Source organism: Marmota flaviventris, chromosome X, assembly GCF_047511675.1.
Source record: "Marmota flaviventris isolate mMarFla1 chromosome X, mMarFla1.hap1, whole genome shotgun sequence".
NCBI lineage: Eukaryota > Metazoa > Chordata > Mammalia > Rodentia > Sciuridae > Marmota > Marmota flaviventris.
The window spans coordinates 13,956,733-13,977,829 of record NC_092518.1 but is presented as its reverse complement, the minus strand read 5'-3'; the positions used below and the strand labels follow the sequence as shown (position 1 = coordinate 13,977,829).

At 38.5% G+C, this 21,097-nt stretch overlaps 1 protein-coding gene across 8 annotated transcripts in view; it reads left to right on the top strand.

The window, feature by feature from the left end:
• Positions 1-21,097, top strand: part of Sh3kbp1 (SH3 domain containing kinase binding protein 1) — a 331,887-nt gene that overhangs the window by 167,367 nt on the left and 143,423 nt on the right. For 5 of the 8 annotated variants that reach the window (XM_071606251.1, XM_071606250.1, XM_071606248.1 and 2 more), the window contains 3 exons: positions 10,115-10,244; positions 11,035-11,091; positions 19,414-19,488. In XM_071606251.1, the coding sequence (XP_071462352.1) occupies positions 10,115-10,244; positions 11,035-11,091; positions 19,414-19,488 (262 nt within the window). Of the gene's footprint in view, positions 1-10,114; positions 10,245-11,034; positions 11,092-19,413; positions 19,489-21,097 lie in introns of those variants that run through there. The other 3 variants (XM_071606256.1, XM_071606252.1, XM_071606257.1) reach the window with 2 other exon arrangements.

The window sequence follows — 21,097 nt, the reverse complement described above, 5'->3', positions numbered from 1 at the left end:
TGGATGCAGCTATTTAGCAAGGTATGTGAAGAGCTATTAAAAAAATCTGAATAATACTTGTCGACTCAGTGATCTCATTCCTAAGAATTTATGTACAGAAAATGGTTAATGAAAGAAAAAATACACGGGAAACATGGTAATTGCAGCAATGTTTGTGATAATGAAAGATAATCAAGAAAGGGAATTAAGTTATATTTTCCAGCTAGAAGATTGTGAAGCCATTAAGATAGTAAATGCAGAGGCCTTTAAGTATGTATTTATTGTGATACTTTACCTTATAATTATCTGTTGTATTCCACTAAGCTGAGAACTTTTCAATACTAGAGACCTGGTTTTTATCTATCTTTATATTCATAGTACCTGGAATAATGCTTGAAACTTAATATGCACTTTAACAAATGCTCACTGAATAAGTAAATGAATAAATGGAAATATGAAAACATTTTTTTTTTGCAAAATAAATGAACAGGTCAAAACACAAAGTTGTGTATACTAGGATATAATCATGTAAAATATATCTAGATGCACATCATCAAAGACTGAATGGGAACGAGAATTAAAAATGGTCCTGTCATAATAGATGATTTTTCCTTTAATATTTTAATAATGCATAAGAAAAACACAAATGAAGGAAAGGAAAGTGATTGCTACCTTTCTGAGAAATATTGCCCACTTTGCGTGCCTGTTGGCTATTGGGAAATCAAGGGTGGGTTGCTGTGCCAGTGCCCACCCGGATGATAGGAGGCCTTTACCACCATCTGCAATATCAGGCTCCTTTCCACTCACTGCCAGATGAGTGCCAGGCTTTATTCTGGGCTTGCTTCCATTAGGAAAAAAGGAAAAATAGCCACAGGGTCCATGATACTTACATAAAGCGTAAAGGCTGATCTTTTAATCCATATTTTAAAAATTATAAAAAACTTTATTATTCCAATTTACTTGTAATATTTCAAATATTAGTCCATTGTCATTGTGTAATATAAAAACTGTCATTTTCTCTGACAGTAAATATTGTATAAGTAGTAATTGGTGACTCTTCTCACAAAAGACCAAAACCCCCCAAATAAACATCAACCTTTAAATCACAGGGACAGATTAAGGTAAAAAACATAATAATAGCTTTGTAGTAATATATAATCAATCTATTAATCAATAAAAATATAACAGTGTATATGTACATATTAGATTTTATTCTTATTGAATAATATATTAATTTCTACTAAGTATTGCAGAGCTATACACACACACACACACACACACACACAAAATGTTGGCCCTTATGGACTAGTTTCTTGAAATAGCTGAATCAAGTAGAGAATCCTCAAAAATGATATGCACTACCTTATTATCTAATTTTAGCTTAAAAATCTCACAATATATATTCATTTGTCATTTATCATGTAACGTCATGATATAGGATCAAGGCCTTTTCCCTAAATATGGGTTTGCTGATTTGAGTTCCTTCCTTTGTGCATCCACAGTGCCTCCTCTACAATTCCCATTGATTTCTTTAACGTGCATTGAAAACATAAACGAAGCAATTGGAGTACATATCTTTCTAAAATTCCACAGCCTTCCACCCTCAATCTTTTTAGTTGTCCCATACATACCTAATTTGGTTGTGTTTGTTCTTTCCTTCCCTCCCTCCCTCCCTTCCTTTCTTCCTTCCTTCATTGAACTCAGGGGCACTCAACCACTGAGCCATATCCCCAGCCCTTTTTTATATTTTACTTAGAGACAAGGTCATGCTGAGTTACCTAGGGCCTTGCTAAATTGCTGAGACTGGCTTTGAACTTGTGATCCCCTTGCCTTAGCCTCCTATACCGCTGGGATTATAGGCATGTGCCACTGCACCCGGTTTTGGCAGTGGTTTTCCTTTTAACCTTCAAATGTTATCTTTATCCCTTCTTACCACTAACTCTCTTCACATCTCTATATTTTTATGCTGTTTAACCAAGTATTTGATACCAATAACAAACAATGAGCTTAAGCAGGTTTTGGAAGAAACCACCCTGATCCTTGGTAGGATGAACAACTTTCTCATCTGGCAGGAGCCAGCTACCAGCTTGCAGCCCTCCCCCTCAGCGAGGATAGAAGGGAGAGTAAGCTGTGGTCCTGGAGTTGACAACATAGCCTTTGCTGGAGAAAATACTCACCCTGCTTCCACCTCCTAGCTGGAGAGTGGTGGTACTGCTATGGGAAAAGCCATCAAGGTGAACCTAAGGAACCCAGGCTGCCAATTAAAAAAAAAAAAAAATAGCAGGCTGCAAATTCCTACATTGATTGATGTTTGCGGGGGTTGGGATACTAAGGTTTGAATCCAGGGCCTCAGGCATGCTAGGCAAGTTACATCCTTAGCCCTTTTAAAAAAAAAAATATTCTGAGACAGGATCTCACTAACTTGCCCTGGCTGGCCTAGAACTTGTGATTCTTCTGCCTTAGCCTCCCATGCATGTGTGATTACAGGTGTGTTTCACCATGCCTAGCTCTGGATTGTTATTTTTATTTATTTATTTATTTTTGTGGTGCCCTGGGTTGATATTTCTAAAGAAGTTATTGTGAATACACATTTGAGTTATTTTAGTCTACAGTGGAGAGGACAGGGAAATGCAGGTGAAATTCTAATTATAGAAGAACAGAGATGGTGTGTGGACAAGATTACCAGGAGAAGTAGATTTGAGGGCCTCTGGAGTCTTTTTGTGGTAGACGGTATCAAAGTACATTGAAGCAGCTTTGTTTTTCTGTCTGTTATCTGTCTTGGGAAGTAGCTGCCTTTCTTCCTGTGTTGAATGTGCCTGGTCTTATTCTCTCCGAATGGTGACCTGAGGGATAGTCAAAGATTTTGGATTTTATGTGTTCTTTATGGTTAGTTTTTGAGGCATTTCTCAGTGGCCCCCAGTGAGGCTGACTGGAGACTGATGTGGGTAAAAGACTAACCTGGCTTGAGGGTTGCAAAAGTGGTAACTTGGGGCTGGGGTTGTGGCTCAGTGGCAGAGCACTTGCCTAGCATGTGTGAGGCACCGGGTTCGATCCTCAGCACCACATATAAATAAATAAAAAATAAAGGTACATGAACAACTGGAAAAAAAAAGTGGTAACTTGTATGTTCAAAAAGTATCCACATCTTCTATTTTGCTTCCAGGGAAGGAGACTTGGTTTGCTCAGCTGGGGTTAAGAAGGCCCTCGAAATGCTTTGAAACTATAACTCAGATAATCTTTGTGAGTGTGGATGTGCAATTCATCCTCATTTCATTTTTGGATATGAGAAATCAGGCAATTAAAAAATTAATTGGTTAATTGTGATCCGAACATACCTTCATTCTTACCTATTAAGACACTGATTTGCTCTAGAACTCCTATCCTTTTTCAAAAAAAGGATAATATTAGTATAAAGTCTATTTATTAGAATGTGATCATCCAAAGAGCTCAAGCTTTTCTCATTTTATTCCCCAAATAATTTAGGAGTGAACACTTCTGAGTTCCCAATGTGCAGAGATGGTAAATTTTAATATTAAGGAGAAGGAAGCCATGTTTAGAAGAGAAAGTGATTAGATTTGAATCATCAGCACACAAAACAGGCCACAACCCATAAAAGTAACATATTTGCAAGTTCAAATGTATTTATTAAATAACAGATTTGCATAGCTATGAGATTTATCAAATATTTCAGTGCTTACATTTAAAAGAATTTTTTTAGTTGTAGATGGACACAATACCTTTATTTTATTTGTTTATTTTTAATGTGGTGCCAGGGATCAAACCCAGTGCCTCACACATACTAGGCAAGCACTCTACCACTGAGCCACAACCCCAGCCCCTCAGTGCTTACATTTTTAAAGAAATCATGTTTATGATGATTAAGAGATTTATTGAATGGAATTTGCTTTAAAACAGGCTCAGTCTAATCTGGAGGGTAAGATGTATATAGTTAAGAAAGTAACTAAAACCCCACGTTATTACCAGAGTGGCAAATAATGTTATTGATGAGTGAGCAGGAAATTGAAAGATGGGAGTCTCATAGAGGGTGAAGAAGGTGCTTCCTAGAATAGATGAAATTCCAGCTGGACACATGAAAGGTGAGCAATATTTGGACTAATTCTTCAGGCACTGGTTGTATTGTGCCAGGTGCTGGGCTATTCTGGAGAGAGGACAGAGTGTTAGTATAGTATAGCCTTTCTCTGAAGTAGGTAGGGGGTAACCTGTGAAGGTTTGGAACAAGTAGGGTGCAGCAGGTGTGGTAGATGCAATAAAAATGGAGTTGGGTTAAAAGATATATTGCTGCCCACACTGAACTTTCAAAGGAACATCCATCCATTTAAAGGTTCCTTCCCTAGGGATTTTTCTAAGGTTAACACATCCCCATAGGCAATATTCGCACCTGGGAATAGTGACAGGACAAAACTTGAGACTCTTGACTCATTAGAAAAGTCATCTTACTCACTCAATTTCCTCTTTCTTCATATTTTCAAATTGGAATGATGGTAAGACCTTAGCTTAGAGTCACTTAGGAATTTGGGGACCTGTAGACCAGCCTGTGACTATTAGGAAGAACAGAACTGTCAAGCACTGCTGAGGAATGTCTCCAGAAGCTTTAACAGAAACTCTTTCTACTCTGATGAAGTATGGATGTGGCTCTGTCTTATTAGGCAGAATTTGCTTAAGCTTAAATAGAAATTATATGTTTTCTTAAATAATTTCCTTTTCAACTATAGATTTCTCTTTCATGTGAAATAAACTTGTTCTTGGAAGAATGAGGGAAGGGGAAAAAGTCAACTCCCGTGTCTATGGAATGTTCTGGCCAACAAGAGGTGAACTTTGCATGAATTGGGGAAAAATATTGGTCCAGGCATTTAGATAATTTTTGTTTATTTTTGGCACAACAAGCTTTCCATGTACTAAAACCAACAGTTATTTAAAGCAACTAAAATGGAAAATAATATAGGCATTTATGTCTTCAGGAAGTAGCCCCCTTAAAAAATATTTTTCTATTAGTTCCACAGATAGAAAAAGGATGCTTTCCAGAAACAATTTTTTTCAGCAGTTAAACTATGTCTTTGCACATTATATAAAGTTCTAGAAAAGGCAAAAACCAATCAAAGGTGATTGAAATGAGATTAATGATTGCTTTGAGGTGGATTGACTGGGAAGGGGCCCAAGGAAATTTTCCAGAGGATGAAAATGGTGTGTTTGTTGATAGAGGTGTAGAATACAGTGAGCATTTGTCAAGACTGACCAACTGTGCTGTTAACATCTGTACATTGATATAAATTATACCTCAATTATAAAAACTTCTAAAAATGATCTTAATATTTTTCTGGTGTTAAAAATGTTCAAAATACTTTTACTTCCCTTTCACGGGTAGGAGAAATAACTACAATGAAATCCTTATTTAATTATATCTGAAATATTTTTGAGGAAGATTTTATTAATGTTTAGGTATGGACCTTCCCTTGAAGTTTATGTTGATTTTCCTTTATGGAAAGAATGGTAAAAACCACTCTTGGAACAATGAATCTGACTTCACTGGCCTCTGTGTCCATCTCTCCTAATTGCTTCCTCCAAACCCACCCTTCCAGTTTGTGTTGACTAGGGTTTGGAAACAAAGTAGTCATTGAATGAAAAAAGCTATAGCAGTCCTTACATGAATTTTTCTGTCTGGCTACTTGTACCGTCAGGTAGACTTTAGACTTGGTAAACCCACTGTTCCCTTCTCAGTGCAGTTAACAGGTAAAAATCTTCAAGGATAATAAGTTTGAGCTGTTCCAAATAAGTACCCATGGGAAAGTGCATCATCTTTTTTATTCCAGACATCCTCTTTCCTGCCTTACAAATGTGGATTATGTTTGCATAATTGGCTGGTGCAAGGTGTTGAAATTTACCCAGTTGTTTTCTCAGCTTCTAACAGGGGTATGATCTAGAAACCACTTCCTTGAGCCTTGAACCCATTCAGATGCTGTTGATCATAGAGACCTGAAAATTGCAAGGCACTGGAATATAAATGGTGTAAGTGGTTTTACCTGGCCTTTATTAAACTCACCAGGAGCAAGCTGTCCTGTTCCCAATGTTGAACCAAAGGCAGAGTTTGTTCTTGGGGCATAGCCATGGGTCCCAGAGCTGGTCAGGTTGATCATAGAGAGACACAGGTGGGGTTTGTGCTCAGCCTAGAGCTAAGGCCTGCAGAAGACTATTTATGAGTGGGGATGGGAAGAATGTAGGCATTTTCTACCTTTTATTGCTTTGGAGAGAAATTTAAGCCCTTGGTGACGTTATTACAAAGGGATGCATATCTTCCTTTAAGTGCAGAAACATCAGCAAAAGCCAGCTTGATTTCTTTCTTGTTTTTTTTTTTTTTGTAGTTGAATACAATACCTTTATTTATTTTTATGTGATGCTGAGGATCGAACCCAGTGCCTCACACATGTGAGGCAGACGCTCTACCACTTAGCTACAGCCCCAGCCGAGCCAGCTTGATTTCTGAGCAGGAGGTGTACAGGCTCTGCCTGTTTCTCTCTTTTGTTGCAGATGTTCTCAAGGATGGGGTCTCTGACTGTTTCATTCACCAGTGAATCTGTGGAGATCCTGGGCCAGTGCAAGATAGATTAAGTATTCATTCATTAACTATCAGTGGAATGGCGGCACAGAGAAGGCCACACAGAACAAGACATGATAGGACCTAGTTAAGAACAGTGACCAATAGAGTTGGGTCTCTTGGTCCCTTTTGTTCCTCAGTGGAAGGAATAAACCTTTTATGGGGGATCAGGACTTGATAAGCCCCCATGGAGAATTTGTGGTCACACAAATGAAATCCTAGTGATTTCTCTTTCATTCATTCATTCATTCATTCAGTGTAATGCATTGTGCTTTACTCTTGGGATGAGTAAGTAAAGGAATGTCATCACTCTGGGCTTCAGTATCCTTGTCTTTATGCAGGAAGTTGAATTAGAATATCTCCAAAAATGGATAGTGTAAGAGTGAGGATCATTTTTCTCATTTCTCCAGACTCATCTCAAGTCCAAAGCAGCAGTATGAAGGAAGAAATAGTACAGAACAGCTGTCATTGGTCCCGAGGCCACCCCCTCCCCAAGGCTCTGCTCACAAAGAAACAGCCTTGTGCCTGTGGCGCCTCTGATGGGAAGTGTATCCCTCAGGCGATGAGCAGTGATTTGATTGTCTGCCCCTCCACCCACTGCATGGCTAATGATAGACCTCTGCCTTTTTCCCATAGGCCACTCCTCTCAGACTGTGCTGTGACAGCAATATAGGCATCTAGGGGTATGGTGAGGTGAAGATAACCCCTGTTTTCCCAGCAGGCAGCCTGCTGATCCTACACATCAGGAGCACTTCCCTCGGGGATCTCCGACTAGAGCTGCTTATTACCAGGAACAGGAACATTTCATACATCATCAAACTGAATGGCATGGAATTAGCCCAGCTGCCCTGCACAGTCAGGGACTATGCCACAGATCGCTCATTTGTGGTTCGTGCCCTTGGTTTTCCCCTCCTGCCCTGTGATTCCTGGGAGGAAGAAGGTCATTTTATGGTTCCTTATTCAGGAATAGCACAAAGGACCCCATGCTACAAATCCTGTGAATATTGATATGCAGGCTCATAGCGAATCTTCCTAACCATCTTAATCCTATAAAAAGCTCCTTTAAAAAATAATACATATCAGTCGAGTTGGCATAGAAACATGGAATGATTTCAGTGGAAATGCTGTTAATGCCATGAGCTGGTATTGAATAGTCACTGGGACAGTTTTGCATGGATGCTATCGTCTGCTTTCTTTCCTGAAGAATTTGTGGTCACACAAACGTAATCTCTGCCCTACAAGTCTGTATCCCATGAGTTCTCTAACTAATGTTCTAAACAAATTGTTCTGGTTATCTCCATTTCACAGGCTTTATCGGCTTCCCCATTTCTGGAATGTCTTGTATGCCCTCTCTCCTAATTTTAGCTATTGTTTTTCCTTTCTTAATTGTGACCTTTCTTTTCTCAAAGTCTTCCTTTAGCATCTCAGGTCTCACTAAACTTGACTTTGTATATATAAGATGAATTTGTGTTGTCATAGTATTTTCTCATTTTATTTTCCTTATATTGCTAGTTTGTTAGTCACACTTTGTCTTGGTAGATTGTCACCCTTTCCAGGAAAAATAAACACATCCTGTATAGTTCTGTATCCCCAACTCATAGAGTAGAACCATTATGTATAAACCTCTAATATGGATCAAGATCCTTCCTTAATATGAATAACTGTGACATGTGCTAATTATCCCTATTATACAGATTATAAAAGTGGGGTTCATTTTGGTAGGAAAAAATGGAATAAAGTCACACAAGTTTCAGGATAGGATTTGAACTTGGCTTTTGACTCTAATTTTCTTTTTTTGTTATTTGAATTATTTTAGCTCTTAAATTGTATTTATTGATTTGGGCTGGTAGTGCATGCACATAGTAAAAAAAAAATTCAAAGATTCTAGGTTTCTTTTTGTTATTCTGCATCATATTGGTAATTTAATACTTGCTCGTTCTCAAAATGAATTTATTTTCCTCCAAGAAGCCAGCTCACTATTCTGACTTCTGCTGTTCTGTTAGTGGTTCCAGCACAAATTTTTTTTTTTGGGGGGGCGGGGTTACCAGGGATTGAACCCAGGGACACTCGACCACTGAGCCACATCCCCAGCCCTGTTTTGTATTTTATTTAGAGACAGAGTCTCACTGAGTTGCTTAGCACCTTGCCATTGCTGAGGCTGGGTTTGAATTTGCATTCTCCTGTCTCAGCTTCCCGAGCTGCTGGGATTACAGGTGTGCACCATACCATGCTCAGCTTCCAGCACAAAATTTTGACATGACATCTTTTTTTTTTTAACCCTCTCTCATGTGTACCAGCTAATTGATCACTCAAGGCCAGCTCATACCTCATTTCCTCAAATCCAAATCTGCTTGTCCATTCTTACTGCTCCCCTGATCTAGCCTTCACTCCCTACCCAGATGACTGCATTCTCACTACTGTCCATACCTCCCTTCATCCCCTTCCAGTTCATTCTAGGGTCATCTAGAAACTTATTGGAAATCTTTCTACCTTCTGAATGAATTCTTAGACTGTTCTTGTTAGGTTGTTTACTTGGTTTTGGTAATCTGGAACAACTATTCTCAGTTTTTAAATAATGATTTTAAATGCATAAAATGAAACACATATAGGGTTCCACTAGAGAATATCATGCTACGTGAAATAAGCCAATCCCAAAGAACCAAAGGCCAAATGTTCTCTCTGATATGTGGATGCTAATTCACAATAAGGGGAGGGGGCTATGGAAGAACAGAGGTACTTTGGATTAGATAGAGGGGGGTGAAGGGAGGGGAGGGGTATGGGGGTAGGAATGATAATAGAATGAATTAGACATTATTACCCTGTGTGTATATATGATTACACAACCGGTGTTACTCTACATCATGTACAACTAGAAAAATGAGAAGTTATACTCCATTTATATATGATGTGTCAAAATGCATTCTACTGTCATGTATAACTAATTAGAACAAAATTTTTTTTAAAAAAAAAGAAAACATAGGGTTCTAAAGGGAACTATTTGTATTAAGGTAGCTATCAAATTATTTTAAAAGCAAATTTTGATAAAGTAATCTATGTTTCTTCCTATTAATATATTAAATAACAAGGGTATCCTACCAGGTAGAATAACTTACACCACCATTTCAAAGTAACAGTGAGTACAAGTAGTATTTCAAGATCCCCACACGTGTGATATGATATGAAAACATCTATGATTTGTTTGGTGACAGGTCCTTCTATTATGTCACCTACATTCATAAACAAAGCAAATGCCAAATTTCACATAGAGGTTAAAGAAAATGAAATGTGTGTTCAGTGTTCATTGTTGTCCACTTACATTTGTGGACCACAGATTAACCCCCCACCCTTCCATAGTCTGAATCTCAAGACCCTGTGGCTTACTTTCTGGTTCCCTGGTAACTTTTAAGTTTTGGATCCTCTTTTTGTCCCTATGTGGGCTCCACTCCATACCATTACAGATGGGAGATTAAACTGGGACCTCCATGTCTAACCTGCATCTCTGTTCTTCTCTTTGCATCTATACAGGTGGAGGAAGGATGGTGGGAAGGTGTTCTCAATGGGAAGACTGGAATGTTTCCTTCTAACTTCATCAAGGAGCTGTCAGGGGAATCAGATGAACTCGGCATTTCCCAGGATGAGCAGATGTCCAAGTCAAGTAAGCAAGTCTACTCCACAAACAGGAAATGGGGGAGACCATTAAGCTCTATTCCAGCTTTCCTTCTGTACTGTGTCCTATGCTGAGAGGCTGTGACAAAAGCTCATGGGTATTTTGTTGATTGTACTACCTTAACCCACTGTGGTTTAGTAAGTTTATCACTGAAGAGGTCTGACTTGCAGCCATACGTTCCATATCTCTGGATAGATGACTGTCAGCCCTCATACCATGGTGGTTCTGCCTCACTGGGGGCTCATACAGCTATGAGATATTTTTACCATAAGTTCATAATTATGTTTTAAATGAACCCAATGAGATTGTCGAATTTCTCAGTGTCCCTTATGGAACATGGAGAAAAATGACAAAAAATATGTGTGTGTGTGTATATATATTTATTTATATATATATATATAAAATTGATGGCAAGAAGTACTGTGCACAAGAGAAGTGCATGCTAATTTCCTTAAAAGTATGAGAAGACATGCTGGGTTCATAGTGCACACCTGTAATCCCAGTGCCTTGAGAGGCTGAGGCAGGAGGATTACAAGTTTGAGGTCAGCCTCAGAAACTTAGTGAGGCTCTCAGCAACTTAATGGGCCTCTGTCTTAAAATTTAAAAAAAGGGCTGGGGACGTAGCTCAGTGGTAAAGCACCTCTGGGTTCAATCCCCAGTACCAAAAAAAAAAAAAAAAAAAGGTCTGACAAGACAACTGAGTCTAGGCCCCGCCTTGAGCAAGCATGCGTTTCCTTCTGCAATGGTGAGAACGAACTTCAGGTCTTTCTTTCTCCAGGGCCTGAAGGTCTCCCTCCAGTTTCTCTGCTGCCCTTTCCAGCTCATGGAGCAAAAGGTCAGGACCGGGAAGCTTTGTTCTCCCAGTCGCTAACCCAACTTCCCACGTGGGCGTCTGTGTTTATCTTGTGCCGTGTTGAGCCAAGGTCATGGGCATGAATGTTGTAGGAGGCTTGACTGTGTCTTAGTAGTGGCGACACTACCTAGGGTTGCTGACTTCTCAATAAGAGGAGCGCAGCTCAGTCTTGCCAAAATAATTCTTCAATGTCTTCCTTTTCCATCTGGAAAAATCTGACTTTTTAGTGGTGTTCTTATGTTGGCTTGATGTCTCTTTTATTTAACCAGTGGTATGATTAGACAGATGCCTGATTTGGAAGTAAAGCCATTTCCAGAGAAGTGCTCAGGTGACCTCTTTTGCTTCATGTCTCAGAAGCTCTGGATCACACAGCCTGACATATATAGATACAGCTACACTGGATGGTTGTCTCAGTAGCTTCAGCAGTACCTCTTCCTCCACTGCTAAAGCCTGGGACCCTCTTTCCCTGAACTCCATTCCATCCTGGAGTCTATAAAAGGAAGGACTGGGAAAGGATTTTGGAGCAAATGTATCCTGGAGCTCCTGATGCCTTTTCTGGCTTAGGGCAGAGGGATTTTCCACTAACATGGCCCTGCTAATGCTTGACTATAAGAGTTGCTATTGTACTTCAAATCCACATAAGAATTCTAACTGCCCTAGTGTTGCTTTTTGTACACTGGAATAGTATCATACATGGTAATTAGGTCCTATAATAACAATACTTTCAGGGACATTGTGGATTAAATGTGCTTTTTTTGGAGGGAGGACCAAATCAGGTCATGGGGAAATGAAATATTGAGTTCCAATAGCAATAAAGTATATCAGCCACCTTACCTATGGAAGGCCTCTAATAAATGATAGCTCTCAAGATAATTGGTTGGGGCATAACCAGTTAGTGTTTAGCAGTTTAAAGCTGTTTGGTTACTCTTTGATGCTGGGGTCACTGAAGCATCATGTCTGCACTTGGAAATGATTTGGGGATTCCTGTACTGATACAGAGATTTAGGGGAGGTATTAGAATCCTCTTTGGGAGAGCTTTATGTTATTTTAACTATGCTCTCAGAGCTTGTACTTCTGGAGCTATTGAAACAAACAGTCTCCCACACATTTCTAAATCAATAATTTGGACAACTGACCCTGCCCAAACTCTCACCTCAAAGGTATGGTACTGGAATTCCTGGCACAGAATTAAGAGGCTCAACTGTCCTTCCTTCACCTGTGCCCCCCAGCACTCATTCAATTACTAGCCCTCCATTTTAGGACCAGGAGAACCCCAAAATTTCAATAGCCATGTTCAATCCATGGAATCTGCCCATCGTTGAAGGGATTTTGAGGTCCCTGGAGAGGCATGGACTCCTAACAAGGATGCATTCTTCTGATAAAAGCAAATGGCTTTGGTAATCTTCCTGCATGTATAGTTAAGGAAAAGAGGGCCTATCTCTCCACCTGTTTGTGTCCATTCATCCATCCTTTTTCTCCTCCTTCTGTTCCTTGTTCATTCAACCTTTGTTGAGCCCCTGTTGTTTCTATGACATTGTGTAAGGCACTGAAGATACAGAGCAGAGACCCTACCCTCAGTAAGCTTACCTTGAAGAAAGGGGCACACAGATCCCCAGTTATTCAGAAAAGAATCCTGAGTTCTGGCATCAGAGGAAGAGTGGGTACAAAGGCAGAGAGAGGCCAGTCCCGTGGCAATGTGGCAAGTGGGTTGGTCCCAAAGAGCTCTTCATTGAAGAGCAGGTGTGAAAATAATGTCCCTGTAGCTTGCTACATGTAAGAGTCCTCTGAAATCAAGAAGTAGTATCTATCAGTATTCTGACAATATTTTCAGTAGCCATTTACACTCTGGATTTGCTTTAGCATGTGATCATATGAAAATTTATATAATCACATCACTTGCAGAAATTATATATACTGGTAGGATTTGTCTAAGCAGAACCTTTGGTTTTAGAATGAATCTACTTATTCTTTTTAAACTTGTCTTTATTAGTGTATCATAGTTTCACATAATATTGGGGTAAATTTTGACATAATCATACATGCATGAAATATAATTTGCTCCATTACAGTTCCTAGTTCCTCCTCTTTCCCTCTCTTCCTTCTGTCCCCCTTCCTCTATTCTACTGGTCTTCCTTCTATTTTATTATTTTATTTATTGTTTTAATTGATGATTGATAGATATACATAAAGGACAAATTCACTGTGCTTAGTCTTATCTCCATAAAATGGTGTTAGTGGTTTCAATGGACTTTACTGTTTAGAGAAGGAAAAAAAAAAACTTTTTGTTTTGAAATAATTATAGATTCACAGAAAGTTGTGGAAATAAATACAAAACTGTACACCAAGATCCCATGTACACTCCATCCAGTTGTAACATCTCTTATTGTCATCACAAATTCATATTCACTTTTGTCCTAAAGCTGAAAAATACAAAACATAGGGCATACACAAGACACCTAGCTTTTTCTCTGGTATGAATTAAAATGTACTTAATCAAAGTCTTTGTTAGACCATCCCACTTAATACTCTTTATAAACAGCAGTTAGTTTTCCCACTGAGATTGCCTAATTAACATGTGACTCTGGGGTAAGTTAAACTCCAATGTTTGTACCACGTTGGTAATTTTTAGAGATCACAGGGATGTCATTTAAACATCCTTTTAATTTAAATGCTGTCAGGCATTAGGGTGAGTTTTTTAAAGATAAATAAAAATCTATATCCTGGTATGAAGAGAAACTTGAGTACAATCAGATTTTTTTAATATTTATATTTTAGTTATAGGTAGACACAATATCTTTATTTTTATATTTATGTGGTGCTGAGGATGGAACCCAGTGCCTCACACATGCTAGGCAAGTGCTGTACCTCTGAGCCACAACCCCAGCTCAATCAATCTTTGTATATCTGTTTGTTTCTCTCTCTCTCCCGCCCCCTCACACCCACCACCCACCCACCCACCCACACACACACACACACACACACACCTGCTTCTGTATGTGTACATATATGTGCATGCTTATTTCATAGTTGTGTACTTCACATTTCTACTTCAAGAACATACTTGAGGTACTAATTAAATTTTGTATATTAGTGGATGAATGTGATAGAAGTAACATTAGCACTATATTAATTAAAGATGTGTACCATGACTACTTGTCATATGGAAAGTGTTTAATAAATGCCTGATGAATTTATTACCCTAAAAAGGCATTTCTTTTTATCTTTGAATGACAGGTAAAATTTGTTAGAACTTGCTTTTTTTTCTTACTCTGATTTAATTTTACATATGGTGATTGGTTATGAAATCCCTAAACTTCTTAGACTAGATTATCCTGAACAACAAGGAAAAAACTGTAACAATTATATTGGTTGATATTTTGGTTTAAACATTATGTCTCAGAGAGAAGATACATAGTTATGTAGTAGCAGAAACTATTGCTGTATATTTAAATTTGAAAATATCTTTCCAATTCACAGAATTTATGAAACCTTAAAGGTAGTTTTTCAAAAAGATTTTTATGAACCTTTAATTATAGGAAATTTCTAACATATACAAAAATAAGACTAGTGTAATGAATTCCTTTGTACCTATCACAGAGCTTCAGCAATTACCAATCCATGAGCAAATTTTTAAAGTCCTACACAGTCTCTCCCAATCTTGAAGCAAATCCCACATATTTTATAATTTTAACCATAATTATTTCAGTATTTATCAATAATAGGATGTATTTAAAATGCTATTATTGGCTAGGCACCGTGGCACAGAGCTGTAATCCCAGTGGCTTGGGAGGTGGAGGCAGGAGGATCGCGAGTTCAAAGCCAGCCTTAGCAAAAGCAAGGCACTAAGCAACTCAGTGAGACCCTGTCTCTAAATAAAATACAAAATAGGGCTGGGGATGTGGGTCAGTGGTTGAGTGCCCTGAGTTCAATCCCTTTTACCCCCTCCAAAAAATGCTATTAACATATTCACCCCAAATTGCAGCAATTCCTTAAAATAATTAAAAATATGGTAAGTACTCACTTTCCCCTAATAGTCTTCTTATTTTTGATGCAATTTGCTAGTGTGCATCTAGATCCAAGTAAGGTACATACATTGTGATTAGTTGATATATCACAGTTTGTTTGAATTTATAGATTTCTCCATTGTAGACTTCCACATCCCAGATCCATATTTCTTTACCTCCCTCCCTCCCTCTTTTTCTCCCTCCCTCACACACACACATACACACACACACACACACACACACACACACAAGGTATTCAGTAAATTATGTTGTAAAAATTGAAACATCCAGGGTTAGAACTGTAGCTCAGTGGTAGAGCTCTTGTCTAGCACATGTGAAGCCCTGGGTTCAATCCCCCAACACCACAAAAATAATAATAATAATAATAATAATAATAATAATAATAATAGGGCTGGGATGTGGCTCAAGCGATAGCGCGCTCGCCTAGCATGCGTGCGGCCCGGGTTCGATCCTCAGCACCACATACAAAGATGTTGTGTCCACCGATAACTAAAAAATAAATATTAAAATTAAAAAAATAATAATAATAATAATAAGTACATACATACAAGTGGTTGCATCAGTAATACAGAATCTTAGGATTTTAGGGGCAGAAAGGAATTCAGAGATCATTTAGCTTTGTATCAGATGACAGCATTATTGCCCAATTTAATTAAGTCCTGAGTGTGGCCTGACTTGTGAATACAGAGGCCAGAATCTGACAAATTTCAAACCTAACTCAAGGTGATCTTATTTTTTTATTATGATCACAGATAATGACTATTTTTTAATATAATGGTAGTAACTTTTTTAAAAAAGTTTTTTAGATATATATTTTTGGTTGTTGATGGACCTTTATTTTATTCATTTATTTATATGTGGTGCAGAGAATCGAACTCAGTGCCTCACACATGCTAGGCAAGTGCTCCACCACTGAGCCACAATCCCAGCCCAGATTATGACTATTTAATTGTGGCTTTATTCTTAATTGTGCACATACTAATATTAAGTAGAACTGATCACCAAATATTTATAATCACAAAATATCCTGACTTTTATAAGAGTTACTTGAACATGGTGGCAAAGAAATTCAGATTTCACTGTTGTCCAACTTCATTTTCATTCATAGCTTGCCTCACATTTAAGGTATAAATGTGGGCTGGGGATGTGGCTCAAGTGGTAGCACGCTCGCCTAGTGTGCGTGGGGCACTGGGTTCGATTCTCAGTACCACATAAATGTGAAATAAAGATACTGTGTCTACCTAAAAACTAACTAAATAAATATTTTTTAAAAAGATATAAATGTATCTTCAATTTTAAACAATTTTTTTTTTTTACTTTTTGATGGACCTTTATTTAATTTATTTATTTGTGGTGCTGAGAATTGAACCCAGTGCCTCACACATGCTAGGCAAGTGCTCTACCACTGAACCACAACCTCAGCCTAATTTTAAACATTTTAAAAACATTAATTAACTTTTTTAAAAAAAAAGAGAGAGAGAAAGAACTTTAATATTTATTTTTTAGTTTTCGGCAGACACAACATCTTTGTTTGTATGTGGTGCTGAGGATCGAACCCGGGCCACACGCATGCCAGGCGAGCACGCTACCGCTTGAGCCACATCTCCGGCCCAACACTAACTAACTTCAAATCATTGTTATAAAACTAAAAATCTCCCTTTATTGTTTTTAAATCCTGTAGCTATAGGAACATTTTCAGTTATTTATTATAATCTTGAGAAAGTTTGCATTTTCTTTCTATAACCATTAATAACCATGGGTTTTTAGTTTGAATTGAATTTCTCATTTTCCTAATTCTTTATTTTAAAAAGTTTAGATCATGTTTATTTAGTGATGCATCAAGCTAAGACGAAGATGAAACTGACTTTTAAAAATATGTGGCATACTACTCCCATGATACAAAAATATTGTGTTTCATCAGGTATAAAAACTCAATTGTTCAGTGCCCCTCATCTATGAAAACAAAAGCCAGGCTGAGAAATTATATTCTGGGGCATCACTCATTTTTCTTTGTAATGTTCGATGGTATTTATTTTGTGTTTGATGAATGTTCTATTAGCAATGAAGAGCAGTTAGCAAATTCATAAAACAAAGTTTCAGGCAAAGTTAGCATAAGCATATGATTTTGTGTTTGAATCTTAAAATTCTTCCCTTCTATAGTGTTTGCTCTCTGCAAATACTCATATTTAATACTGACAGTATTTCCCCCAATAAGGTAAACATCACTCATGTTCATGATCTTTCCATTTACTCATTTCTTTTGCTTTTCAAATAGAATGCTTGTGTGTCCTCACCCAGCCCCCAGCCTAGTCTGCCTCCCAGACAGCCTCGTTGCCAGTAAACAGGGAGAGTTTGCAGACAAACTTGACCAAATTTAGAGACATCAAAGCCATGGTCTGTCTCAGTGACTCCCAGATATTGTTTAGTGTAAGGGCACGTGGAAATTCTATTGTACTTGGGGGAACCTTATCAAAACAGTGATCCACCCCCCACCCCCACCCCACCCCCACCCCACCCCCACCCTTATACTTGTTTTTTAACATGGACAGGACGGCTGCTATTTGGTTTTGGAGGACCTGGCTCGCAAAACAGTAGTTGTGTCTCAGGAATAGTAATGATTTAATCACTGAAGTTGAGTAAAAATTTGTTCAAATGAAAACTAGCCATTTTTAACTTTCTCTGTTTTTGTCATCAATATCCTCAAGAGCTGTAAATCTCACAAGAACATTTGAAACTGATTGTTGCTTCTCTAGATTATTCTTACATAGTCGGTGATTGGATTGCCTAAGTATTTGCTTTAATTAGATGCAGCACACCTGGCAAAAGGGGCAGATTTCAAAATGAGGGTATACTACCAGTCTATATGTCATGGAAATTAGAAATACCTGATTCTATTTAAGTTGTTAATCTGATTATTCACAAATCCCTTCATGTATTAGGAGTGACAAGGCCCTGGAGCTGACACTATGGTTCCTACTGGGTTTCTCATTTCTATATGTAATGTTTATACGAAGTGAGATAGGTTGTTCTCTTCCCACTCTGTACATATCTCCTACCTTTTTCATCCCTCCCACTTAACTATAAAGCTATATGATGTAACTAGCCTCCAGTTTGAGTATTTAATACAAAAGCCATTATAGAACTTATTTCTTAGAGTAATGCCTTTATTAATTGATGTGGGGTTTTTTTGTAGCAAATCATTTTTACCTGTTTGTGGTACTCTGTAGGGCCTATGTTTATGTGTGTGTATATGTATTTGTGGGTGGGTGGATGGGTGGGAGAACACTCAAAGTGGGACAATATGTGTGTATTCTCTGTATTTACTCTTGGTTCCAAAGATATTTGGGCTTAAATCATATGTCCAGGCTTATGATATTGATAACCTCTACTTGTAACAAAAAATTGACACTTGACACTGGGTGAGTCCTATGTCCTCATGCTTAAATACAGTTTCATGATGACTGATATGGCAAAACCTCAATTAAGATGTTTCAAGAAACAGGATTTTCTAGTGTCCTTGATGCTAAACAGAAACCCCCTTACACTGAGATGAATGCCACTATTGGCTTCAAACCTCATTGGTGAACCCCCCCTCCCCAGTATATTGATACATTTTCTTGCTTAAAGGCATTGAAGATGACAATTCTCTTATGTATGTATGTATGTATATATGTATGTATGTGGTGCTGGGGATCAAATCCAAGGCTTCATACACACTAGGCAAGTACAATACCACTGAGCTACACCCCCAGCCCAACAGACTTTTTGAAGAGAATTCTGGGTCTCATTTAGAATCTTGAGGCTTGAATATTCTGTTTTTATCATATGGGGCTGTAGAGGTAGAAAATAAAGAAAAATGGGGCCTAGATCTGGCTTATACTCTGCAAAGCAAAGATGGTGCTACACAATTAAGTCATTCAAGGAATCTGTGAATTGTATTCCTTCTGGTTAATTGAGGTTTTCCTATTCTTAAATTACAATCTTGAGATGGCTTCCGGGTTTAACTGAGCATAATCTACATGCTGGTCACTTGCAGAGGCAAACCCCAAATCTGGGTGCTCATTGCTGTCATGGTTGCATGGGGACTTTGGGCTCATTCTGTAACCTTAAATTCTGCCTAATGGTCTCTAATTAATTTTGTGGATGAAGCTCTTGCAGCAGATTCATCGAAGGCAAGTTCAGTTAAAGACTCTTCCTCTTCCTTCTTTTGCCATCATTTGCTTCCCCTTCCCCCCTCTCTTGTTTTTCTCTCCCCTTCTCTTCTCTCATTCACTGTCAGGAAAGACTACCTTTGAAGGGACAATTCTGTATCGAGCTGCACCTGGAAAGACGGAGGGCCACAGACGCTATTACAGTGAGTGACCTTAACAGCAGGAGGCAATTGTAAAGATAAGATCTGGGTACTTGTGTTTTTTGACGCAGCTGCCCTTTCCTGAGCTGCTCATGCTTATGCTCTTATGCCAAGTGTCTGTGTGAATTTCTGATCCAAGGATATGGGCTTATTTGCCTATGATAAGTGTCATCTCCTTGGTGTGCGCTACAAGAGCATTCCAACCATCAGCCCCTGGCGCTTTCTTGTTTGCTTTCTGCCTCTATCATGTATGTGACTTGCATGCATGAACCATGTGTGCAGAGAAGGGGAAAGAAGCATTCCTCATGGCATATGTATTTGTACCAGTGTCTTTGGGCTTCCGGGGTACTAGAAGATGCTTTTGGGAGAGACATTAACCTCTCACATTTATTGCTTTTTCTCAGTGGGTTATTAGAAACTGCTAAACCATTTTGTCATTGCTTGGTTGAAAGAAATAAGATTTTGGCATGAAAGTCCATGCCAGAAATGGTGTTTTGCTTTGCTCATTCAGCTAATCACCACATGGCAGATTTCTTTTTGGCAGGACCAATATGTAGCCTTTTGTGTTGTGAAATAAGGCTGCCAAAAGTTGAGGGGAAAGAAATGAATGAACTCATCTCATGATGCCCTTAGAATAGTTCCTGCTACATAGTAAACACTATATATGTGTGTGTTAAATTTAAAATAAATAAGAATGGCTCTGATTAGTGCCAGAAGAGTACGTTAAATTATACAAAAGTACAGGACTGACAGGAGCAATTTAGAAGAGACTTTGTTCTTTTGTTACCTGAAGGAAGGGCATCCACCTTAGTGCATGTATATACGTATGCATATAGGCATATGTATATGGATGTAAGAAAAGAAAAGGTTCAGACGTGAATGCTAGAACCATGCTTCTCAAACTATTTGAGTGAAGCTTATGTTTTCTTCCACTGTGGACAGATGCATGGTCCTACTGCACATGACTGCTCCACATGCAGTGTGCTGCCTGTGCCTCACCAAAAGAGTTTAATAGCACCTGAATTGGCCTGTGCCCCATTCACGTGGACACATCAACTGGCCATATGGTTGGAAGTCACACCAGTGCATACCGCTAAAATGCTATAGTCATTTCCAAACTTACATACTTTTTGCACTTATCTCATGATGTCCTAGTAATGAGTCCTTCAGGAACTGGGCCAAGTCCATAGTAAATTCTTTGGATTGCACTGCCCAAGAGTGTCATCTGGCATTCTGAGAATGACATGGGGACGTTTTATGGGCTAATGTGCATGAAGGACTGCAGTAACTAAAAGATGCAGCACCAAATTAATGTGAAAATGGAGTTATCTTTCTTCTCTTCCAAAGGGAAGGATCTGGATATTGAGTTATTTTACCAATGCATATATTCAGATATTTAAATTACATACTTAAAAATGATAGAACCAACCAGGTGCGGTGGTGAATGCCAGGAATCCCAGCTACTCAGGAGGCTGAGGCAGGAAGGATCACAGCCTCAGCCCCTGAGTGAGTCCCTGTCTCAAAATACAAAATAAAAAAAGGGACCCGGTGGGTGGTGCACACCTGTAATCCCAGTGACTTGGGAAGCTGAGACAGGAGGGTCTTGAGTTCC